We start from the raw sequence: 27,111 nt of genomic DNA on the forward strand, positions 1-27,111 counted from the left end.
CAAGGAGAGACAGAGCTGATGGGGAAGTCCCAATAGCCCACACCTGCTTCTGTTTCCTCTGTTACTAATTATTACAATTGTTCTGACCTGGGGACTTTCCAAAACTGTGAAGGGCGATCACAAAATTTACTTGCAACAATAGGGCATGTTGAATCCCCGACATTCTGCATGACTGAAACTATCAGTACTTTGGTTAAAGTAAAACATATTTTGCCTGATTGACCCTTGGAAATGATTAGCATTGTCAATCTAGCCTCCAGCCCCAAAACAGTTGAGCAACACCAATATAAATTCCCTAGCAATTATAAATACTTCTATTAGGCCTCCTCTCAGCCTTCACTGCTCTAAGAAAATCTAACCTTCTATTCACATACCTGCAGACAGTTACCATAGATACCCAACCTCAGACCTGCTTTTAAGGCCACAGTATTTATACAGTTAGTCTCAATGATTTTCTGATCAATAATTATTACTCAAGATTCAATGCAGCACAAAACACATTACGATAAAGAACACAATAAATACACCACAATGTATAAATACGTAAGACAGCTTATATACATAAATTAATTGTATGTACAGTAAGTCACACTAGGTACAGAAACTTCTTTACATAAGGGGACTGACAGGAAATGATAAAGTAATGGTGGGGGTGTTGAGGGGTGGGTTAGTGGGTGGAGGCATTGATTAGCCTTACTGCTTGGGAAAAGTAACTGCTTTTGAGTCTGGTGGTCCTGACGTGGGAGTGGGACAAACGGTCCATGAGCAGGGTGGGTGGGATCCTTCATGTTCTTGCTGGTCTTTTCCAGCACCTTTCTGAATATATGTCCTTGGTAGCAGGTAGGCTGGTGAAAGTGATGCTTTGGGCAGTTTTGGCTACCTGTTGTGGAGCCTTCCTGTCTGTCACGGTGCAGTTTCCATACCAAGAGGTGATGCAGCTGGTAAAATGTGGAGGCGTCACTGGTACAGTCGTTACTGGTACATATTTTCACTTGCTTAATCAGTAATGCCCTTGATACCCAGCCCCATATGACGGGGGTCGTTACTGGACAAATGGGTAGGTGGTCTTTGCTCCCTTGACGCTGACGATGGATTGTAGATTTGTTGATAGGGATGAAGTTAGACTTTCTCTTGCTGAAGATGGTAAGTGCCTTGTATTTGTGTGGAACAAATGCTACCAATGTACATGAAGCTGAATGTTCTTTACGGCCTCCAGCATACTGACATAGACTGCTGCATTATCTGAAACTAAACCCTGTATTTATCAATAAACACCTTTGTTTCTGACTTGTGATGGAGGTGAGATTTGTTGATGCAAATGAAGATGGATGGGCTGGGACACTGCACTGATAAACAACTGCAGCAATATCCTGAGGCTCTGGGCAACATTCTTTATGTTCAACAGGACCTTAATGTCTGGAGCGTTTCCCTCTTTCATGGTCAGTAACTCCAGTTTAAACAGAGCTCCCTAATGCCATATTTGGTCTCATTTTGCCTTTATGTCAAGGACCAGCAGTCTTAATCATTTCTGGAATTAAATTCCTTTCTCCTGAACTAAGGTTGGAGTTGACTGGTCCTGGTGGAACTAGTAAAAGGAGGCTCGGTGCAGAGGCTGCAGATGATTGAATTACATTTGATAGCTTGTTGATGACAATTTTCAGCACTTTTAATCAAGAACAGAGATGAACAGCCAATTTAAGACAGTGTAAGCTGTCAACACTCAGAATTCATGAATAGGTTCAATACATGTGAAACCACATAAAATATAATATATAGAGGCAATCTGGAACGTCCAAACATAGGCTGAGTCTTCAGAATATTTCCTCTAATTTCTTCATGTGTCCATATCCCCTGGTGTCCAACACAGTGAGCTATGGGAACTTGCAATGTTTAGGAGCTGCGTTGCAGGATGGCTGGTTATCTGCTTAAGATTACTTGTTACCATACAATGCCTGGGCTTAGAACATAACTAGGCAGCAGGTGATGCCTATGAACTGGCATTACTGTATTTCCTTTGAGGCTGGTTGCAAGTCAGACCATCAATGATGCAGAGGGTAAATCTTTTCACAACAACGTAATTGATCACAACTTGCAGCGCTAGTTATGTCCAGTGCTAAGATCTCCTCTCTTGCATACAGGCATATACTGAACCTCCACCATTTCTTAACTTTCATCTCATTTTGCAAAGGTTGCCATTGAGACAAAATGACTTTTCATATTTTTCTAAACTCTTGTAGAATTTTTCGTTACTCTGTTCTGTCATTCCCACCATACAAGTGCACCTGGAAAAATTCTACTCTACAACTACTGGATGTTTATACATAATTATGATAATCAGCTACTTTACAACACTGGGTGGAACCAGCATTCGATGTAGTCAACTTTTTGTCAAAGTATTTTCCACTTGAATTTAACCCTGTTTCATTAACTGCAACATTTGGTTTCTACACTAATGTGGCACACTAACCTTGCTAGTTCCTTTCACCTCGTCTTCTTCCAGTGGAGTAATTATCTTCAAATGAGATGATACAACTTTGCCAGTATCAAACCCCTTTTGACAATCAAATGATTGGTCAATGCGTTGTTTAAGAACAAGGATGTCACCTTGCTAATGATGCAGAGAGAGAAAAAAGGAAATAAAATGCAACTTTTATTTTAATTTATATTTTCTTTCTTTTCTTTTTATATCTTTTTATTAATTTTTAAGCAAACATAAATGAAGCATGAATACAGAGAGTTTGAGAGTACATAGTTAATAGTTTAAATAGACATTCAAATATATGATAATCAATATATAATAACCTCCCAAACTCATAGTATTTATGAACAAAAGAAATAAAATAAAACCTGCCCCCCAAAAAAAAGAGAGAAAAAAAACACTAACCAACATGGGCCATTGCATAATGTCAGATATATACAGTAGTGCCAATAACTCCGAACCTCCATCCAAATAATTAAGGATAATAAAAGTGAGGCTTAGGAAAAGACAATTTAACTCATATGAAAATGTTGAATAAATGGTCTCCAAGTTTCGTCAAATTTAACTGAAGGATCAAAGACAACACTTCTAATTTTTTCTAAGCTCAAACAAGAGATAGTTTGAGAAAACCACTGAAATATAGTTGGAGGATTAATTTCTTTCCAATTCAATAAAATAGATCTTCTAGCCTTTAATGTTACAAATGCAATCATTCGTCGAGATGAGGGGGATAAACGACTATTATCCGCCATTGGTAAACCGAAAATTGCAGTAATAGGATGTGGTTGGAAATTGATATTCAGAACTGCTGAAATAATACTGAAAATATCTTTCCAGTAATTTTGCAAACAAGGGCAAGACCAAAACATATGGGTCAATGAAGCAACATCAGAATGACATCTGTCACAGGTTGGATTAACATAAGAATAAAATTGAGCAAGTTTATCTTTAGACATATGAGCTCTGTGTACAACCTTAAATTGCATTAGGGCATGTTTAGCACAAATAGAAGACAAGTTGACTAATAGTAAAATTTTCTCCCATTACTCAGTGGGTATAAGACAATGAAGTTCTTTTTCCCATTCCTTCTTAATTTTTTTCTGATACTTCTGGCTGTATTTTCATGATCATATTATAAATGACAGCTACTAAACCCTTCTGACAAGGATTCAGAGCTAAAATTCTTTCTGTAATGTCCAATGGACATAGTTTCAGAAAATTTTTAACTTGCAAATACCTAAAAAATGAGTTTTAGGTAAATTATATTTATTAGATAGCTGTTCAAAGGACATAAAGCTATCATCTAAAAATAGATCACGAAAACATGTTATACCTTTTGTTTTCCATAAAACAAGGCTTGATCCATAAAAGAGGGCCGAAAAAGAAAGTTAGATATTATAGGGCTTGATAAGATGAACTTATTCAAGCCAAAAAATTTACGAAATTGAAACCAAATTCGCAATATATGTTTAACTATTGGATTAGTTATTTGTTTATTCAATTTAGATAAAGAAAAAGGAAGTGAAAATCCTAAAATTGAAAACAATGAAAAGTCTTGTACAGATTTACATTCCAAATTTACCCATTGTGGGCAAGCTGCTATAGTCGATTCTTGTGTCCAAAATATTAAATATCATATATTAACTGCCCAATAGTAAAATCTCAAGTTTGGCAAAGCCAAACCAACCTCCTTCTTAGGCTTCCGTAAATATTTTTTGCTTAGTCTAGGATTTTTATTCTGCCACAGATAGGAAGATATTTTAGAGTCAATAATATCAAAAAAAGATTTAGGAATAAAAATTGGTAATGCTTGAAATAAATATAAGAATTTGGGTAATACCATCATCTTAATAGCATTAATTCAACCAACCAATGGCAAAGATAATGGAGAGCACCTGGCAACAAGTTGCTTAATTTGGTCAATTAAAGGTAAGAAATTAACTTTAAATAAATCTTTATGTTTTTTGGTAATTTTATTACCCAAATAAGTAAAATAATCTGTGACAATTTATATTTTGTTTGTACTAATTTTTTTCTGTTTTATATCTCTCAGACTGTTCTGGTCCACAAGCTGTTTTTCTGTTAGATACACAAATGCAATATATGCTGATGTAGAGAGCCTATCTACATTATTCTAAAAAATATAAAGATAAAATATAATTTGGAAATGAATTATTGCTGCATGGACCTTGGTAAACTCCTTACTAACAACTTGTGCAAAAATACAATCAACTGGCCCTGTTTTTTTCAAGTTACAAAACTATTATATCATTGCTGGTAACAGAACAAAAGGCTGAGTTCTGAGATGCTTCGAATTAAACAATAATTAGAACTTAATTTTTTAGCATTTACCTATACAGAAATGTTTAGACAATATTAAAATTTTGTGAAGAGCAACAGATCTTAAAAGATGGTACTATCTTCTCAGTTTACTTAGTTCTTGCTGCCATACCCTGATCAATAGAAAACTTATAAATGTTGAAATAAAAAAACTGCAGATGCTGGAATCTGGAGCAAAAAATGATCCTTCTTAACAGCTCGATTTGTTTTTTACTGCAAAATTTATAAAAGCAGGCTCCACATGCTTACCTGGAAAGACAGTTCTCCAGGGACCTTGGAGGTGATGTTACATTCTGCAATCCCATGTGGCACAGGTAACTAGAAAGCAAAGAAATAGGCACAGTGCTGTGAACTGTCAAGTTGAAGGATGAGCTCAAAGTATCTTTGATATGCCAAGCGTCCTTGCTGGTAACCTTAACTGTCAAACTGTTTTATATTTAAACAGAACAATGAAACGGGTGGCCAATTAAACAAATTTCAGTCCTGCTGGTTGAACAGTACTGTAGATTCCTTTATTTGTACCTGAGAGGGTGAAGTGAGGCCTTAGCATAACACTCAGAAATGAAGTGTCAGCTAGATTAGTACCAACTTGGAACAGAGCTTCTACCCACAACTTCAGACTGCCTTTCATCCTATACTGATATTCATAGATACTGTATAAAAACTTAAACAAGCCAAGTTTACCTTAAAGTTACAATGTTAGTGCACAAGGTACCACTCAAAAGAAGATGTTACTTCTCACAATAAAAATTATAAATTTAAATATAGAGAAGGTGTCTCTGACTTTGGTGCCCAGAGCAAACCTGATTCTCTTTCCCCTACTGCAGGACTTTAGGACTTTACAGTTTTGGCTGCCATGAAGTTTCTAACTGTAATTTGAGATGTCGATTGCCCAGAGCCTAGTGAATTTAATAGGAAGAGGGTTTGTAGGCACATTGCAGGGACTCAATAAATTCCCAATGAACTTCCTGATTATCAACTTAAGGAAGACAACTCCAAGTTAGAAGGTGACATGAAGCTGAAACTCAGGTGAATGCAAATAAAATGAACAGCAAATCAGAAATGTAAAATACTGGAACAACATGGCAAGTCAGTCAGGTTAAGGAAAGGTAATTTCAGACTCTTTAATGGTCCTGGCCAATGCTCCCTCTAATTTTTAGTAGTCAGTGTGCGTAAAAATCTTATGTTGTGCAATTTTTTTCCTGTGACAAAAGTATGTGTGCACTGAATGCACACATGGCAGTTAATGAAGGTTTACAAAATATTTGACATAAAACTGCAGAGAATAACAACAAAATAACATACATATTTAAGTCACTCAGTTATTTCTTTTCTCTCTCCTGTCTTTGGCATTTACCCATTCTTTGTAAACTCTATCTAGACTAACAGAACTTCCATCCAATTGATAGCTTTTGATTCTCATTAACATATCCAAATGACATTCACCTAAACGGTTTCTCAGTTTGTTTTTGAGTTGAATCATTAGGCTAAAACCTCGCTCACTGTCCGCACTAGACGCAAGAAAGGTTCACCCAAAGTCCATCAGCTGTGCAAGGTCGCAAAACTGTTCATTTTGAAATACAAACGCCACCATTTGAGCAAAGTTTGAAATCAGTTTGGATTTAATTGGAAATCATTAAGCTGTCTATTACGGTATTTTCAGCTAGAAAATCATGATATTTTAGACATAAGGCATTAATTTGTTCATCACCAAATGTGAAGTCACAATCTGCAATTGCGGAGAAATCAAAAGCTGACCATACTTTTACCTCATCTTTTGCGCTTCACACCCTTCACTTCTTTTGAATTCGACATAGTGAATCAATATTTTTTTCAACAAAAACTTATTAAGCTATCTACAGGATTTGAAACAGATCTTTATAAACTTTACGATATGAACACCGTCCGCCAAAGATGGCTGCTGCCGTGATGCAGCTGTACAAACCGGAACAGGAAAGGTGAGGTGACGTAAATTAGTGACTTGCATTGTAATATTTGAAAAACCAACTAACTAGTTAACAGAAACGTTTAGCTAAAAGATTATTTTCAGTAGGTATAATTATTAATTACATTATTTTAGGTAACTAACCTTTTAGTGCGCACATTAATTTCCTTTGTGTGCTGGTTGAAAAACGTGTGTGTGTACACACGCACACAGCTTAGAGGGAACATAGGTCCTGGCTAGTTGTCTATTCTAAGGATACATTCTCACAAGAGAGAGTTATGACTAAAATGTTCACTGTATCCTTTTTTCATCAGAGGATACTCCCTTCTGGTAAGATGGCAGCACGTTTAACCAAAACTGTTCCATAGAGGCTTTGATGCGTGAAGGAGGTGTGCAATCTAACATGGAGTGATCATCTTAGTCATTTTCCTTGTGATCGCAAGACCCTGGACACTGGTGGTGTGGAATGCTGCAAGCCCAATTCAATGGTCTATTGGTGAACACTGGGGGAGCAGCATGGCCTTGGTCGTAGCAAGGACTAGGCCTCATGCTGCAGTGTCGCCTGTTTGCAGCTGCCCAGGGGAGGTGTTGGAGTTAGGCACTCCACTGGAGTGCCAGAGCTGGAGGGGCCACTGTTTCCATGCTGGAGTTGGTGCTTCCTCCATTGTCTGCTCGGCAGGAGACCAGCTGTATTTAGTTCAACTGCAGACTGCTGCAACGTTCATGGACTCAGGGACTTGGACTGTTTCTATTTTGTGCGACTACACTTCACTACTATCTTACCTGTGCTTTGTGCTGTGTATGATTATTGGTACTATGTTTTGCACCTTGGTCCCAGAGTGATGCTATTTCATTTGGGTGTATTCATCTATGGTTGAATGCCAGTTAAACTTGAACATATACTCTTTCCGGATGCTGATCGTTTTGCACATAGATTCAGCATTTTCTAATTGTCCCACACTCATAAGCTGAGACACATTTTCATATTCCTTAGCATAGAATAATGGTTATTGACAATCATTTAAGGAAAAAAGCCAAATCACAGTAAGTCGACTGGGTTCAAAACTATGAAAATCAGATCTGAAGTAGAGTGGACGAATGAATTTGTACCACTTGAACCTATACAGCTATGCAATGCAAAATTACTGCAGCATACATCATTTAGTGATACAATAGTTTATAGATGAACACATCTGGCTGTATGTTTGTGACCGAACAGCAAAGATTGTTCAAGATGAATGTCCATATTTACTCTCCAATTTTGTCTCAAAGCTGCCATGTCTCAGAGCTCCACTTCTCCATTTTTAAGCTTATGTCCTTTCTTCACCACCTTTCTTTAAGTCAGTACTAATGTTTATAATCACCTGATTCTAAATTGTCTCCAGGTAATCTTTCATCTTGCATCTCACTCTTTCCTCCTAGCTCTGCCTTAAATACAGTAAACCCTCCACTCTTTGCCCAGTTCTGAGGAATGGTGCCTGATGTAAAAGATTTACTCTTTCCACAGATGTGGCTTGACAGGCTGCGTTCTCCCAACACTTCTGTTTTCATTTTAAACATCGATCCACATTCTTTGACCAACCAGGTGTGGCAAAAATCCAGCTTGACCAATAGCGCCCATATGGCAGGGAATCATCATTCATAAAGGTAAACATATTTTATCAACAGTATTCACACAGGAATCTAGAAACACAGTACAGATTCCCTAAGCTCCAATTACTTTACCTTAGTCAGGTTGCTGTTCCCCTGTGGGGTACTTTTCCATTTGAGGAAGTCAGTTGAATGAATAAACATCAGGGGACAAGTCAGCTAAACAGCATTTAGAAATAACTGATGGCTGGTTTCAGCTGCGAAATCAGGTGTGTACAAATAGGTTTCAGCATAACATCAATTTCAAAAGAGGTGTACAGGAATCCAGGGATTAATATTCTTGTCACCATTTTAAAAAAGACCATAAAACCATAAAACATAGGTGCAGAATTAGGCCATTAGGCCTATCAAACCTGCTCCAGCATTCCATCGCGTCTGATTTATTATGCCTCTCAACTTCATTCTCCTGATTTCTCCACGTAACCTTTGATGCCCTGACTAATCAAGAACCAATCAACCTCTGCTTTAAATATACTCCATAGCCGTCTGTGGCAACAAATTTCACAGATTCACTACCCACCATCTGGCTAAAGAAATTCCTCCTCATCTGTGTTCTAAATCAGGGGTCACCAACCTTTTTTGCACCTTGGACCAGTTTAACATTGACAGTATTGTTGCGGACCGGACCGGCTGATGGGGATGGGGGGGGGGGGGGGGGATGTTAATCATGACCGGAATATAGGTGCTAAGTCAACTATAAGTCACTTATAAGACTCATGGGTAATGACTTCGCGTGCATCATGACTTCACGTGCATTCAAGTTCAATAGTGGGTATGACGGAATGAGGAACGGTGCAGCCGACTCATATCGTTTCATATCACCCAATCATATCATTTCCTCACGGCCCGGTAGCACATGCTTTGCGGCCCGGTGTTTGGGGACCACTGTTTTAAATGGTTGTCTGAAAATCCAGGTGAACAACATCCACTGACTCTCCTTTGTCTATCCTCCCTGTTAGTTCCTCAAAGAATTCAACAGATTGTCAGGTAAGATTTCCCCTTAGGGAAACCATGCTGACTATGACCTACTTTATCATGTAACTCCAAGTATCCCAAAGCCTCATCCTTAAAAATTGACTCCAACATCTTCCCAACCACTCAAGTCTGACTAAATGGCTAAAATTTCCTTTCTTCTGCCTCACTCTGTGAGTGACATTTGCAACTTTCCATTCCTCAGGAAACATTCCAGAATTTGGTAATTCTTGAAAGATCTTTACTAATGCCTCCACAATTTCTTCTATTACCTCTTTCAGAAACCTAGTGTGTAGTCTATCTAGTCCAGGTGAATTGTCTACCTCAAGGCTAATTCCAAGTTCACTGATCTCAGCTAGAGCTAGCCTCAGGTTAGTTAGAAGGTAATAAAGACAAGTGAGGTGTTTCTGATGACCACACAACCGGTATATGCGGATCCCATTGCTCAACGACAATGAACCTTTCACTTTTGAGACTGCCATAGGCAGAGGAGTGGTCACTGGACACAGAGCTGTCCTTTCATCATGGAACAAGGCACCAATATCACACACATCTTCATGAGTGAAAATAACAAAAACGAAGAAGATATGGCAAAAATAAGCAGCTCACTGCTGTAGATCCATGCTGGCAACATAATCAAAACAAACAGAAGCTACCCTATGAGTTACCATGTACTTATTATAGAGTGGGTGTCCCGGAGCTGGTCGAGGTGGGAGCTCAGGTCCTTTTTTTTGGGACACTTGACTTTTAGGACGAGCCTTCCCCGCAATAGATGGGCTTCGTTTTCCCACAGTGCTATTTATTTTCTGTTCAGACGAAGAACGACGGAACTGGTTAGGCACAGCAGACACCTTCGGTGGAGGAGGTCGAGCTGGACCAGCTTTCACTGGGGCAGGACGTGCTGGAGGAACTTTATCCACTTTTACCCTGGAACATAAATAAGATGCAGTCACTGGGTCTGAAGGCAACACATATTCACCTAAAGTTATTCTAACTTGATCCAATGTAAGGCTTGCTAATTAAAGTTCTATCCAAACTTCTATTTCAACAAAGAAAAGCCAGTGGATGTTGTTTACTTGGAGTTTGAGAAGGCTTTTGGCAAAATGTCTGCTAAACAAGTTAAGAGCCCAAGGTATCGCAGGAGAGATACCAGCATGGTCAGAAGAATGACTGGCAGAAGGCAAACAGTAGGAATAAAGCGGGCCTTCCTGGTTGTCTGCTGGTGACTAGTGACCAGCAGACTAGTGACTAGTAGGGGTCAGTGTTGAGTCCACTGCTTATCATGTTATATATTAACGACCACCCCCCCCAGGTTTGTGGATGATACAAAAGCAGGCAGAGTTGCAGAAACAGGGAGCCTGCAGAAGGACTTGGACAGATTAGGAGATTGGCAAAGAAGTGGCAGCTAGAATATGGGGGGGGTGAATGGTCATGTACTAGGGTAGGAGGAATAAAGAACATAAAACCTAGAACAGTACAGCACACTGCAAGCTCTTCAGCCCACTAAGTTGTGCTGACCTTTTAAATTATCTTAAGACCAATTTAATCTTCCTTCTTGTATAGTCCTCCATTTTCTTTCACCCACGTGCCTATCTCAGAATCTCTTTAATATCCCTGCCTCTACCACTTCCCCTGCCAGCGCACTCACTACGTTGTGTAAAGAAACCTACCCCTATAATTTCCTCTAATCACCTTAAAAATATGGCCTCTCGCATTATCCATTTCCACCCTGGGAAAAAAAGCACTGGCAGTCCATTCTAGATTTGCCTCCTATTATTTTATACACCTCTAACAAGTCTCCTCTAATCCTCCTTCACTCCAAAGAGAAAAGCTCTAGCTTGCTCAGCCTTTCTTCATAAGACGTGCTCTCTAATGCAGGCAGCATTCTGGTACATCTCCTCTGCACTGTCTCTAAAGCTTCCACATTGTTCCTATAGTGAGGTGACCAGAAATGCTCCAATACTCCAAGTGTGGACTAAACATTTTTATAGAGCTGCAACATTATCTCATGGCTCTTGAACTCAATCCCCTGACTAATAAAGGCCAACACACCATACATTGCAATAACTACCCTAACAGTTTACGTGACAACTTTGAGAAATCTATGAACGTGGACCCCAAGATCCCTCTATTCCTCCACACTGCTAAAAAGTATGCATTAACTCTGTACTCTGTCTTGGAGTTTGATCTTTCACAGTGTACCACTTCACACTTTCCTGGGCTGGACTCTATCTGCCACATCGCAGCCCAGCTCTGCATCCTGTCAGTGTCCTGTTGTAATCTACACTATCTGCACTACCACCAGGCTTTGTATCATCTGCAAGCTTACCAGCCCACGCTTCCACTTTTTCATCCAGGTCATGTACAAGAATCACCAAGAGCAAGGGTTTTCGAACAGATCCCTGTAGAACACCACAGTCCACCAAACTTCAGGCAGAAACTATTCCATCTACTACCACTCTCTGCCTTCTGTGAGCAAGCCAGTTCTGAATCCACACAGCCAAGCCTCCTGATGTTCTAAATGAGCCTATCATGGGGAACATTGTTAAACACTTTACTAAAATCCATATACATCACATCCACCACTCTACCGTCAGCAATTTGTTTTGTCACTTCTTAGAATTCAATCAGCCTCATGAGATGTTGCCTGTCCCTTACAAAGCCATGCCACCCATCTCTAATCAGACAAAGCTTCTCCAAATGCTTTTAAGTCCTGTCTCTAAGAATCCTCTCCAATAGTTTGCCCACCACTGAAGTAAGACTTACTGGTCTATAATTCTCAGGGTTATCCCTATTACCTTTCTTGAGCAAAAGAAAATCATTTGTTATCCTCCTGTGGCCAATGAGAAAGGACACAAAGATCAATGACAAAAGGGCAGCAATCTCTTCTCTTGTTTCCCATAGTAACCTGGTGTATATTCCTTCTAGCCCTGAGGACTTAGCTATCCTAACGATTTCAAAAGTTCCAGCACATTCTTTTTCTTAACATCTGCATGTTCCAGCATATTAGCCTGTTTTGCACTATCTTCACACTGTGAATTTGTCAAGTTTCCTTCACTGGTGAATACTGAAACAACAAATTCATTCAGGGCCTCCCTTACCTCCTCCAACTCTAGGAATATGTTTCCTCTTTGATCCCTGATCAGTCTTACCCTCACTCTGGTCATCCTTCTGATTTTCATATTGGTGTAGAAGCCTTGGATTTTTCCTTAATCTTACTCACAAAGGCTTTCTCATGGCCCTTCTGGGTCTCCTAAGTCCCTTCTTTTGCTCCTTCCTGGTTACCTTATAACTCTTAAGAACACTGTCCAGTTCCTTCTTCCAAAACTTAATTATGCTTCTTTCTTCCTCTTGACTAGTTGTTCCACATCTCTTGTCAATCTTCACCTTATCATCCTTTCCCTGCATCAATGAGACAAACCTGTCTGGATTTCCTTGCAAAAGTTCCCTAAACAACTTCCATATTTGCTGTGTATTTCCCTGAGTACATCTGTTCCCAATTTACATTCCTAAATTCTTGCCTAATAGCATAATTCACCCTCCTCCAATTAAATAATGTTCCATAGGCTATGGTAAAGGTCAGAGAGTTGTGGTTATTGTCTCTGAAATGTTCAGCCACCAGGTGATCTAGTCACCATTCCAGTTTCATTGCCTCTAGTTGGCCTGACCACATCCAGTACTGTGTCAGGAATCCTTCCTAGACACACCTAACAAATTCTGTCCCATCTAAACCTTTTGCACTGAGGAGTGCCAATCAATATTTGGAAAGTTGAAGTTACCCATGAAAACATGGGATAACTTCTGTCAGTTGGATGGACTGAAATCTTTGCATCTTTCCAAATTCTGCCTTTGGATCTGCTCCTCTATGTCTCTGCTGCTATTGTGTTGGGGGTGGGAATTCTCACAATTGAGTAATTGCTCCCTTCCTCTTGAATGAACAGGAAACTGGAGATGATAACAGGGCTGACTCTGTAAGGAGAAGGAAGAGGATAGAATTGGAAGAGAGCTGTAGGCAAGGATTATGGAATGGGAATTCAGTAAATGTTGGAAAAAGCAGCCAGGAATCTGGGAGAAGGAAGATGGAGTTACTGAGAAGTGCTGCCGACAGCACAAGGGAATTTTGGTCTCATTATGAGATGAAGGTGGGAATAAAATGGCAATCTTGTGGTGGTAGGAAGAGGAAAGACCACTGAGGCATTTAGTCGGTGGTGACAGTGGTGGTGGGGTGGGGGGGGGGTGTGCAGAGTGACAGCAGGGAAGATGATAGGAGAGCTTGATTGACACAAGAAGCATTAATTCATTCTGGTGTGCTACACTTATGCACAGATACAGGCAGATACACCTCGGTTTTAACTTATTAACTTTAAAGCACATCAATGTAAAAAAATGAACAGAGTAGTGTAAGATTTGAAACACTGTTTGTCAGACCTCAGGGAGACATCTTTCCGAATAGTAACTTATTTGTTTTTTGATGTCTCTTAGCTAATCTGTGTTTCCTGTATTTTATATTTTGTTTTAGATTTTAAAATTTGCAGTTTATTTTGTTTTCATTTGCACTAGCATGTTCAACAATAGCTGCTGAAGAGAACAATGCTGCAACTTTCCATTAACTACACAGGTAGCTTGTCATAAATCCTCATTTCATTTGATAAGTTGTTTATAGCTGCATATACTTACAAAGGCTGGTTTGCAACAGGTCCCGGCAGATCACAATTCTCCTGAAATATTGAATAAAAATCACTGAAAACCAGGGGCTGAACAGTAATTGAACATATCTACAGACAATCTAATAGCATCAGAATTCATTCAGAATGTTGTTCCTAATGTTTATACAGATAAGAAAAAAATAAATGAGGAGAAAGTTCTGTTATTTATTTTCATGGGGATTGGCAAGTATTGTGGAAATCAGAGGATTCAAGGCCAATTTTTGTTTCACAACCGTAAGCTGCTCCACCACTGAAAAATCCACCTTTTAAGGGATAAAATACATTCTCTGCGCTTGAGGAATGTACAACTGTAGAGATCTAGATTAACTGCAGATTCAGAACACATTACATGCCATCTGGTTTTGTTTGGTGATTGACAGTGCCAGATGTAACATGCTTAGCCTGAAATGCTGTACAGCAGAGGTTTCCAACCTTTTTCATGCCATGGACCAATACCATTAAACAAGGCACCAGCGGACCCCAGGGTGGGAACCCCAGATCTACAGACATTCTGAAATTCACTGCCTGGTCAGTAACCTGGGGTCTAACAGAGAATTGCTGATCTAATAGGGAACACATTCCACCAAAACCAGCGAAGAAGAGTCAGTTTCCACAAAATGCAGATGGTTTGCTCCACCGTGTTACTGCCACAGTCACAGAGTGAATTGGGCAGTGGCAGGTCCAGCAGTCATCGATGACTGTCATGACCCAGGAAAGGTGGTTCCTCGCTCGGACAATGATCTCATCCCAGAGGGGCCCGTGCTCGCACCAGGACTGTTGCCATGACGTCTGAGCTTGTCCCTCTGATATAATGGGTTTGCTGTGAAAAGGTGTTGTCAGGCAATGATCTACAGTTATCCATACTGCTTCCATCTTCTTTCCACTTGCTATATTTTGGCTTGGGATGTCGTCCTTAACCTGTGCAAGGATAATTAATATAGGTTTCTCCAATAAGGTAATTCACTGAAGCATTATCGACCAAGTAAATATGCGCTCTCATTTATTTCTGCAATTGCTATCTTAGTGATTCCAATGCCTTGCATTCGATGTCCTATAGGAACATTGGTGTGAAGTAGCAGATGTATTGGTCGTCAATAGCAGATTCCAGTGCCTCTCTTCAGGCTTTGCCAGACTGCAGATACTTAAACGAGTCTGGGGCATCAGTATCCTCAAGCCATAGTTGAGAGAAAACAGAAATTTGCAAATTAGGGCCATTATTTTCATTTATTAGCTTGTAAATTAATTTGTTTGTCTTGAAATTCTTTTTGGCTCCAGAGTGGTTTGTGTTTTTTGGCAATAGTTATGCGACCTAGAAGAACTGACTCAGCGGGAAAGACTGAAACACATCAGGTTTTTCATTCTCTGATACAAGCAAGCTGCACTCCCATGCAAAAAGAAACATTGAGCTGCGAAGAGTTAAGGCATCGATGCTGGTGCAGAGTATTTAGCAGAACTACAGGATTTTTATAGGCTGGAAGTTTCTTTTTAAGAGCCAAGAGATCACTCAGAAATGTTTATTCAGACTTTTACTTGCTCATAAAAATGGACAGCTTTTACTCTCATTTAGTATTGCTCATTCTTTCTTGCAACGTAGCCTTAGATTCCTAAGCTACTTCCCTTTCAGAGATAACTGACATTGAAAGGGCTTAGTTGGCAGCAATCCAAGAAGTCAAGGAACTGCAGGAAGGATAAAATAATGGGCTACTTTCTCTCAATTACTGTGCATGTGAATCCCAGGAATCTTAAATCCAGTAAATAGCAGGACTCTTCGGAGCATTAATCTCCAAAGGAATCTTGGAGTCCAAGTCTAAAGCTCCCTGAAAGTGGAAACACAAGTTGCTTTCAGCAATCAGACACTGAGTACAAGAGTCACAAAGTCACACTGTGTCTATGTAATACTTTCCTGAGACTATGTCTGGGGTATTGCATACAATTCTGGTTGCAACCATTACAGGAAGAATGTGGAGGATTTGGAGAGAGAGCAGAAGAGGTTCAAAGTTCAAAGTAAAGTTTATTATCAGAGTACATACATTCAACACTAAGATACTTTTCCACCAGGAGGCTGTCTGGATTAGGGAGCATTAGCTCTAAGGGGATGGAAATAGGGCAGATAGAATCTTTTACCTCAGGTAGAAGTGTCAAATGCTGGAGGGCAGTTTTAAAGTGAGAGGTGGAAAATTTAAAGATGTAGGGGGTTATTTTTGTTTTACGCAGAGAATGATAGGTGCCCGGTGGAGGCAGACACAATAGTGCCATTTAAGAGGCATTTAGACATGAACGTGAACATCCAGGGAATGGAAGAACAAGGATCATGTGTTGGCAGATAGGTTGAGTTTAATTTTAAATCTTGATTGGTACAGATATTGTAGTCTGAAGGATCTGTTCCTGATCTGTACTGTTCATAAAACAAGAGATAGGAGCAGAAATAGGCCATTCAGCCCATCGAGTCTACTCTGCCATTTCACCATAGCCGATCCATTTTCCCACTCAACCCCATTAACCTTTCACACCCTGACCAATCAAGAACCTATCAACCTCTGCTTAAATACACCCAATGACCTGGCCTCCACAGCCACCTGTGGCAACAAAGTCCACAGATTCACCACCCACTGGCTAAAGAAATTCGCCATAATCTCTGTTCTAAATGGATGTCCCTTTATTCTGAGGCTGCGCCCTCTGGTCCCAGACTCCCCCATTATGAAACGATCTCTCCACATCCTCTCTATCTATACCTTTCAATATTCAACACGTTTCAATTAGGTCCCCCTCATTCTTCTAAATTCCAGCTAGAATAGACCCAGAGCTATCAAACACTCATCATACAATAACCCCATCATTCCTGAAATTGTTCTCATGAGCCTCCTCTGATCTTTCTCTAATGTCAGCACATCCTTTCATAGATAACTGACCCAAAACTGCTCACGGTACTCCCAGTGTCTCATAAATCTGCAGCATTACATCCTTGCTTTTATATTCTAGTCCTCTCAAAATGAATGTTAACATTACATTTGCCTTCCTTGCCACTGACTCAATCTGTAGGTTAACCCTTAGGAAATCCTGCACGAGAACTCCCAAATCCCTTTGCACCTCTGATTTTTGAATTTTCTGCCCGTTTAGAAAATAGTTTATGCTTTCATCCCTTCCACCAAAGTGAAGGACTATACACTTCCCGACACTATTCCATCTGCCAGTTCTCTTCCCATTCTCCTAATCTGTCCAGTCCTTCTGCAGACTCCCTGCTTTCTCAACACTACCTACCCCTCCACCTACCTTTTTATCATCTGCAAAAGGCTCCCTTTATTCCCACGCTTTACCTCCTGCCGATCAGCCAATCCTCTATCCATGCTCGTATCTTTCCAGTAATACCATTAGCTCTTATTTTGTTAAGCAGCCTTATTTTTTGCCACTTATCAAACATCTGAAAATCCAAGTACACAACATTCATGTATTCTCCTTTATCCTGCCTGTTGTCTCCTCAAACAATTCCAACAGATTCCTCAGGCAATATTTTCCCTTAAGGAAGCATGCTGACCGTGGCCTACTTTATCGTGTGCCTCCAAGTACCCTGAGACCTCATCCTTAACAATCGAGTCCAACATCTTCCCAACCACTCAGGTCAGACTAACTGGCCTTATCATTTCCTTTCTACTACCTCTCTCCTTTCTTTAAGTGTGGAATGACATTTGCAATTTTCCAGTCCTCCGGAACCATACCAGAATCTTGTGAATCTTGAAAGATCATTACTAATGCCTTCACTATCTCCTCAGCTATCTTTTTCAGAACCCTGGGGTGTAGTCCGTCTGGTCCAGGTAACTTATTTACCTTCATATCTTTCAGTATCCCAAGCAACTGCACTCACTTCTACCCCCCTGACTTTCTCAAACTTCCAACATATTGCAAGTGTCTTCCACAGTGAAGAAAGAAGCAAAATATTACTTTGTTCATCCGCCATTTCCTTGATCCCCATTACTGCCTCGGAGTGTTATTTCCCAGCGGCCCGCTATCTATTTTCACCTCTCTTTTACTCCTTATATGTCTGAAAAAGCTTATGGTATCCTCTTCAATATTATTGACTAGCTGTCTTCCCTGTTCATGTCCCCTTCCAATCAACTTTGGCCAGCTCCTCCCTGATGCCTCAATAACTCCCTTTACTCCACTGTGCTACTGATATATCTGACTTAATCTTCTCACCCTCAAACTACAGGGTGAATTCTATCATATTATCATCACCGCCTCCTCAGGGTTCCCCTAATCAAATCCAGTTCATTACACAACACCCGATCCAGAATAGTCTTTCCTGTAGTGGGCCAACCACCAGCTACTCTAAAAAGTCATTTCGTAGGCATTCTACAAGTTCAGACTCAGGATTCAGCACCAACCTGATTTTCCCAATTTGCCTGCAAATTGTAATCCTTTATGACTTGTAATATTGTCCTTTTTAATGCCTTTTCTAACTCCCTTTGTAATTTGTACCCCACATCCTGGCTACTGTTTGGAGGCCTGTATCTAACTCCCATTTTTTTTAAACCATTACATTTTTCAAACTCTACACACAAGGATTCTATACCTCCTGATTCTATGTCACCTCTTTCGAAAGATTCGAATTCATTTTTTACCAACAGAATCACCCTACCCCCTCTGCCTGCCTGTCTTTTGATACAAACTGTATCCTTGGATGTTAAGCTCCCTTCTATGATCTTCTTCCAGTCATGACTTAGAGATGCCCACAACATCATACCTGCCAATCTCTAAATGCACAACAAGATAATCTACCTTCTTCCATATACTGCGTGCATTCAAGCACCTCCATTCCTGTATTTGTCACCCTTATCGATTTTATCCCCATGTCACACTGAAACTCATCCCACTGACTGCAGCTTTGCACTATTATCTGCCTGTCCTTGCTGACATCTGCATCTAGTTGCATATCAACTGGCCCATCCTCAGCCGTATCGCCCTGGTTCCCAACCCCCGCCAAATTATTTCAAACCCTCCCCAAAAGCTCAGGCAAACCTGCCCACAAAGATATTGGTCCCCCTCGGGTTCAGGTACAACCCGTCCCTTTTTTTAAACAGGTCATACTTCCCCAGAAGAGATCCCAATGATCCAGAAATCTAAAGCCCTGCCCCCTGCACCAGTTCATGTGCTCCTGTGCATGTGCGATTGTGGTAGGGTTAGAGGAGAAAGAAATATTAACAGGGATAGACGATGAACTGCACCATCTCTGCCATTTTGTGTGTTCCTTCTTCATTTATGACCATACTGCAGCTCAGTACCATGATTTGAAATGCCCTTTCTAAAACCACCCCTCTCTGCAGCTCGCTCTGCTTCCTATGATTCACTCTTAAATTATGTAATAAGATCTAATGGCTCTGTTCAAAACAACAAAGAAAATAATTTGTCTCTCTTTAAATAATTAAATGTTGAGAACAACAGGAATTTCTTCTGGCTCCAAAGCCAATTTGAGGTAATTTTTTAAAAATTCCAATTATCTGACATGAGATATAGACAATAACTTTAAAACATTCAAAATGCAAATGCACAAAACTTGCAGGCGCTATGATGACAGGAGGCTAAGGATAGCTTAAGACGAACACAGTGATGTCGATATTTCAGCCCACTATCACTAAACCCCAAGAGAATGGGGAAACCACAACTCCACAAGGCATCCAACACTGGTGCATGTGAACAGAGCTGTGTCCGTGCTGACATGTACCTGAAATCAGGATCTATGAGCTAAATTTAACACAGGGCATGTGCCTTCCAAATTACTCCCATCAACAAAGGCTTGTAAAAATGCCACTAGAAACAAAAACTTAAAAAGATTCATTATGAAGAGAGTGAGAAGTTAAAGAATAGAGGTTAACCAAGTGTGTGCATTTTCAAATCTTCATGTTACTTTTTTTACATTTTTATTGAGAAGCCACCTGCCCCAAGTCGTGTCCCCGATGGGAAGAAATGACAGAGGTAGAGCAAAGGACTTGGATGTATTTGCAATAACTCTTTGCAAGACACCAGTGGTAATGTGGATGAGCTTAGCCTGCAGGGAACAAGCAGTGGAGTTTCAGGTGAATTCAAGCTGATGAGAGTAGGAACTGGCAGCATAGATTTTGATGGGCTCAGGTTTAAGCAGGTTTGCATGGAGGCGGAAAACCAAGATTGCATTGAGACACTCAACTCTACCAGTAAAAGTAGCATGGATAATCATTCAGCAGCTGATTAGCTGAGAAAGCAGCAAAAGTCCTTACAATTTTCAGTTTTCTATTAAATCACCTCTAGCCTTTGAAGAAAAGGCACTCAACTTCAGTTAACCTGTAGCTAACATCACCACCTCTTTTTTATGATAGCGAACCGCATGTGGGAGAGGGAACGATTTGTGGAGGTAGGGATGTCTCTGACAACAAAGAGAAATTGTCGGGAACGAGAAGAGGCTGTGGAATGCAAAGATGACTAAGAGAACTCCTTCCTCCAGAATATCCTGTCTTTGCATAGTTTCAACATAATTCTGTTCATACCAGACCTCTAGTCTTCAGCTTACTAACAGAAAGGTTTTGTGCTTGGGAGAGGGAGCAGGAAGACAATGACTTCGGTATTCTATCACCACTGTATGAGACTGTGCCAAAATGTTAGAAGTTAGGAGTAAATATACAATAAAAGGCAGACTCAATAACTTTTCTCCATTGTTTCTAATCACTAGACTCCCAGTTGCTAGGAGTAAATAACCGTTTTATTGCTACGGGAAACCCATGGTGAGATTATGTCCGAGCAGTAATTCCTTGAGTAAAGGTGGTGACAGGATATTTGATTTTTTTTTTTTTGCAGGGTTTCTTTTTGAAACAAATATTTGTGGGACTCAGTGGCCACTGACTGGGTCAGCATTTACCTTACTTTCTGATTTGCCCTTACATTGTGCTACATTTTCAATCTGCTGCTCTCAACTAGGTGAACATATTTCCACTGGAAGGGCTTAGGTATAAAATTAAAACTCAGGATGAATGACTGTGGCCAATCCAAACCCTGTGACATTTCATATCAAACTTGATAAACAATCTGGTAGCTTCAGGCTAACATGGATGGCCAGTCTCTAAATCCCATGGTGCAGCTGGGCAGAGGTTTGAGGATATTGTGCTGTCGACACTGAAGAAACACCAATGCCTTCCCAAGTCAGGATAGAATGAAACTTGCAGACAACGGTGTTCCCATAAGCCTAATACTATTATCCTTCCAGGTGGAGATTGAGAGTGTGGAAGGTACTGTACTTACTGGGCTCCCGGAGCACATCTAGCACAATGTACAGGAGTCACTGCCCACGAATAGCAAGAAAGTGAATGAATAGGACGGCAGCCAATAACGAAGTGGGTTACTTTTGTACTGGACATTTGTTGGAGCTGCACTAATATGGATAAGTGCAGAATGTTTTGAAAACACTCCTGAATCGTGATTCGAAGATACTGAAAGCTTTTTGTGCAGCCAAGTACGTCATTCACTTGACTCAGGTTTGCTCTTGTATGAAATGTTTTTTCGTAGTTTGTCCAGTGAAATCTGCGTCAATGGTGGATCTCTGGTTGCATCTGGTGCTGGAGAATAAGGATGTTGTCTGGCACAAGTAATAACTTTGTAAGTTAAGGACAGACAGAACCTCTTTTGTTGAAGATGGCCGTTGCCCAGCACCTGTGTGGTGTTAACACTTGTTGCTACTTTTCCAAGCCTTGAACATTGTCCCGATTCTGTGGCACATGTTCTGCTTCATTAGCTGAGGATTGAGTCTGAATACTCTAAACATCACTGACCATCCCAGTACTTGAACTACACTTGAGGCAAGTTAACTGATGAAGCAGCTTCAAAAGTGGATTGAGAATCACAGGCATCTTTCTTTATGCTACCGGTTTTCTTTCTAATTCTCAATCACTTCGATTTTAGCAGGATTGAATGAAATACTGCCTCAATTGATGAGAGGCATTGATCGTATGGGTAGCCAGAGGCTTTTTCCCAAGGCAGAAATGGCTAACACAAGGGGGCATAGTTTTAAGGTGCTTGGAAGTAGGGTACAAGGAAGTAAGTTTTTTCACACAGAGTGGTGAGTGTGTGGAATGCACTGCCGGCAGCGGTGGTGGAGATGGATGCAATGGGGTCTTTTAAGAGACTCCTGGATAGGTACATGGAGCTTAGAAAAATAGAGGGAAATGTGCTAGGGAAATTCTAGGCAGCTTTTAGAGTAGGTTACATGGTTGGCACGGCATTCTGGGCCGAAGGGCCTGTAATGAGCTGCAGATTTCCTATGTTTCGAATGTCAAGGATGGCCACTTTGCCCTCACCTCTGCAATCTAGCTCTTTCGTCCATGTTTTTATCAAGGCAGTATGAGTCTGAAGCAGAGAACATTGGTGAGTCTGTTGCTAGGATTTTTGATGACACCCTCTATCACCTTGTTGATGTTTAAGAGTAAATTGTTAAAACTGTCATGAGCAAGATTAGATTTTATTAGCTTTCAGTGGCAGGACAGACATGGAGAATTTTCCACTTTGGCAGGTGGTTGCCAATACTACTGCCATCCTGAAACACAAAAGGTGGCTAGGGCATGTCTATAAGCTCTACACCCAGAACAATCACTGTGTTCTTGTCCTTTGGTGTAGCAATTCCAACAATCAGCATGTGCAGTGAATCAAACAGACTGAAGACTGTTCATTAATTGATGTGACATTTAAAGTGACCATCTGTAACTTTCATTAGCCTATTCCACATTCTACAGCCTATTCTGTAGAAAATCAAACCTACTTTTTACATAGTCCCTCAGGGCTGAAGACTGCTTTCACTCTATTTTTGTGGCCGAGACCTATGCATAATCTGCACAGTGCCACAGCTGGGTAAAGAGGTGTTTGACAGAGCAGGGAGCTGGGTTGTTTGGGGGGGGTTCTCTGCACTCATAAAGGAGTCATTGACATACATATTTCCCCTCTTTGTGACAATAATCAGCTCAATATTATTAGGTTAACGGAATCTCTGTAAGCTATATCTCTTCCTACGACTTGTATAAAATCTATCTACTTATAAATTGAGGGACCGTGGAATATGTGGACTTTCAAAGGTCATTAAGTGTGCAGGCAATTCATATCTTACCGTAGATACTGTCTTAGGTCTTTCTGCGATGAAGTTACCTACAGGAGTCACAGCAGGAAGTGGGGGAGGACTTGCAATGTCTTCTGGAGATGCTGGTGAAAAGAACAAGTACTATCAACATTCACTGAGGAAGCTGGGTTCTGAATTAAAACTGAAAGCATGATTGTACTATGGGTGCATCTCTTCCATAGACGTGAATTGTAAATTTGATACATTTGTTATGCACTGCACAAACTTTCTTCATACTATGCTCTCTTTATTTAAAAAAAACAATAAAAATATTGTTGAGGAAAAAGAAATTGAAATTCAGGAATCCTGACAAATTTCATTTCATCCAAATTAACAGTAAAGTTCCATTTTCACAATGCACAGTGCCACAGCTGGGTAAAGAGTGTTAATGGGGAGAAAAAGGCATTTATATACCAAAAGCACAAGAGATTCTGCATATACTGGAAATCCAGAGAACACACACAAGATGCTGGAGGAATCCAGCAGGTCAGGTAGCATTCACAAAAGTGAACGGACAGTCGACATTTTGGGCTGAGACTCTTCCTTGGGACTGGAAAGGAAGGGGGAAGATGCCAAAATAAAAATGTGCTGGGGGGGGGGGGAGGGAGGAAGACTAGCTAGAAGAAGGTGAAGCCAGGTGGGTGCAAAAGGTAAAGGGCTGGAGTAGTAAATCTGAGAGGAGAGGAGAGGAGAGTGTGACCATGGGAGACAGGGAAGGAGGGCTACCAGAGGGAAGTGACAGGCTGGTGAGGAGAAGAGCTAAGAGGTAAGAGTGGGGAAAAGAAGAGGAAGGGAATTTTTTTTCTACTGGAAATTGATGTTCATGGCATCAGGTTGCAGATTATCCAGCCAGAATATGACCTGTTACTCCACCATCCTGAGAGAAGTCTCATCGTGGCAAAAGAGGAGGCCGTGTACCAACATGTTGGAATGGGAATGGGGATAGGAACTAACATGGTTGGCCACTAGGAAATTCCACTCTTGGCAGATGGAGCAGGGATGCTTGACAAAAATGGTCCCTCAATTTACGCTGGGTTTCTGCGTTGTGGGGGAGGCCGTATTAGGAGCACCGGATACGACAGACAGCCCCAACAAATTTGCAGGTGAATTGCTGCCTCACCGGGAAAGACTGGGTCTTTGAATGGAGGTAAGGGAGGAGGCAAATGGGCAGGTGTAGCATTTTGAACCTGTGTTTGTAGCCATGGTATTCATGTAACAGATCAATTTGAGTTTTTGATCAATGGTGATCTGTAGGATACTCGGTGACTAGGGTATTACCACCGAATGTCAAGACTAGGAGTTCAGACTTCCTCATGCTGAAGAGGCTCACTGTCGCCAGTTTGTGCTGCAAATATTACTTGCCATTTTATGTAGGTATAGGCTCCTTTATACCTACATAAACTGAATATTGTGTAATCAATAGCAAGCATCACCATTATCAGCAAACACCAAACCTTAAGTCTGAAACAAAGTGGAACAGCTGAAGATGGTTGTCCCAGAGCATGTCCACAAGAAACTCCTGCAGAGATATCCTGGGGTTGGGATGAAAGACAAATGCAACCATCTTCCCTTGTATGGAGAACGAATCCAACCTTTTGATGACCATTGAGTGCAGTTTTACCCCCGTGCCTTTATGCCACATTCAGTTAAATGTTGCACTGGCAGCAAGGACAATCATTTTTTGATTTACTCTGCAATTCAGTTCTTCAGTGCATGGTTGGAATAAGGCTGCGATGAGATCTAGAGTGAGGTCACTCTGACAAATCGCAGACTGAGCATCTGTAGCACCTTTGACGACATCTTGTTGTTTCATTGAAAATTAAGAGTTGGTGGCTGGCCAGAAAGGTCAAACTGCATCTGTCTTGCTTCTTTGTGAATGGGCCACACGGGACAGTTTTTAACATTGGCGAGTAGATGTCAGTGTTGTTATTGCATTCGGATAGCTTGACTGGAAAGTCAGTCAGTTCTGGAGCCTTTACGGTATCCAATGCTCTCAGCTGTTGACAGCATATGGAGTGAATCACTGGCCAAGCTGGGATCGCAGGATCATCCCACTTTATATTTTTCAATGACTGTTACTCTTTCTACATGATGCACCTCCAACAGGAAGGAAACAAGAAGGATAAGTATGAAAGCAAACTGGAGCTATGGTGCCAGCATTTCCTCTGCCTCCTACTGTTCTAATATTTGGAAGGAGGAGGCACTTCCGAAGCTTTTCACTCAGAAGGTATTGGAGAGGGAGAGGAAATACTTCAACATCCAAACAAACTAAAAAAAATACTTACTTTTACTCGGCTTGTTAGGTATACGGATTACAGTTGGTTTACGTGATAATGGTGGCCGACTAGGTATAACGTCCGTGGGGGGTGCCTGGCCTCTAGGCAAAGTCTGAAAAGGATCTGTCAGGACAGAGAACAAAATGGGATTGCAATAATACAGACATATCCATTACACCATTACTAATCACGCGCAGACAACCGGGTGAGAAACTTTCATGAACTGGAAATATTCTGGATTAAATTTAGGATATGTGGAACAGGTTTCTTGTTCTATCTAATGATAACAGAAAGAATGAAAGGAAGGAAGAGCAAAATAGAAGAAAGTGTGAATAAAAATAAATAAGAGAGAAAAAGGCATGCAAAACACAAATGCTGAAAATAAATAATAAAAAAGGCCCAAAACAAAACATATTATTTTAAAATCTGTGTAACATCTGAAATTTCTTTATTGCTGTAATGTAGGCAATTCAGTAATCAATTTGAAAACAGCAAGGTTAATTCACAAATTGATATTTTGTTTTCATGGTATTGAATGCAGAATAAATGCTGGCCAGGACATCCATAGTGCTCATCTTTGAAAAACAATATGAGAGTAAGTGCCTGCCCTGAATAAACCAATGCTACAATTTAAAGATTTACCAAGAGAGAGTGCCTCACACATTGTAATACTTCTCAGCAATGAGCAGTAGTTTGGATTGTATCCTCAAAGTACAAGCGGTGTTAGGACTAACACTTCATCAAACATAAATGCATTTTTAAAAAATAATTAAGTTCCCAAAGACTTTGATCATTGTTTGTACTACAGAAACCTCATTACCTGAGCTTGTTAGCTTTGGTGCACAATGGAGGTTGCTAAAATGGAACAGAAGATCTGGCCATTTGAATGTCAACAGCAGCTGAAGAGGACCGTGTCGTTTGGGGGCAAGGGCAGTTAAGGCAGCTTTTGTGAGATGCAATAGATGGGAAAGTTCAGGAGGATTGCTGAGCGGGAAATTCAGTCAAGAAAAGCTATCTCTAAGGCATATTGCAGCATATGTTTAAGGATAAATGCATTTGGTGTTTCAGAACATTTATAAAGTTCAGCATATACTGTCCATAGAGTGATGATACTGGGCATTGTGGCTGAAATTCCTCATGATGATTTAGGACAAGCAATTACCCAAGAACCTTATCATACACCTTAAAGGAGTGGGTCATAAACTTGGGAACAAATAGATTACTGTACCTGCCCCCTAAGGGATAATACTTTGTAGATATCTTTAAAAAAAAAGCCATTCACTTAACAGAACTAATTCTGAAAATTGTCATTCATACACAGGGTGAAATGAGCATTCTAGTTGTAAAACCAATGATTAGTTTGCTTTTGAATTAATTGAAGTATTGGGCATGGGTACTTTTTCTTCCCTGATTTTCTCGCTTGGTGGTATTTGTTGATTATGATTTTCAGCAGGTACTGGTGCTGCTGGAACCACTGAATCAAAATCAACGACTTCCAAAAGGGAAAGCAGGGCAAGAACTAAAGAAAATAACTCAAGTTTAAAATTATATTATTTCTTATTGTACCATCCATGGCTACATGTAATGTACCCTTGAGAATACTAGCAAAGCTTATATTA

At 40.4% G+C, this 27,111-nt stretch overlaps 1 protein-coding gene across 2 annotated transcripts in view; it reads right to left on the reverse strand.

The window, feature by feature from the left end:
• sh3d19 (SH3 domain containing 19) overlaps positions 1-27,111 on the reverse strand; it is a 124,845-nt gene that overhangs the window by 20,856 nt on the left and 76,878 nt on the right. For both annotated transcript variants that reach the window (XM_059965023.1, XM_059965022.1), the window contains 6 exons: positions 25,502-25,615; positions 23,208-23,299; positions 14,064-14,104; positions 10,055-10,313; positions 5,069-5,137; positions 2,468-2,608 (listed from right to left, as the gene is read on the reverse strand). In XM_059965023.1, the coding sequence (XP_059821006.1) occupies positions 2,468-2,608; positions 5,069-5,137; positions 10,055-10,313; positions 14,064-14,104; positions 23,208-23,299; positions 25,502-25,615 (716 nt within the window). The remainder of the gene's footprint in view (positions 1-2,467; positions 2,609-5,068; positions 5,138-10,054; positions 10,314-14,063; positions 14,105-23,207; positions 23,300-25,501; positions 25,616-27,111) is intronic.

This window comes from Hypanus sabinus, chromosome 3 (genome assembly GCF_030144855.1).
Source record: "Hypanus sabinus isolate sHypSab1 chromosome 3, sHypSab1.hap1, whole genome shotgun sequence".
NCBI classification, from domain to species: Eukaryota; Metazoa; Chordata; class Chondrichthyes; order Myliobatiformes; family Dasyatidae; genus Hypanus; species Hypanus sabinus.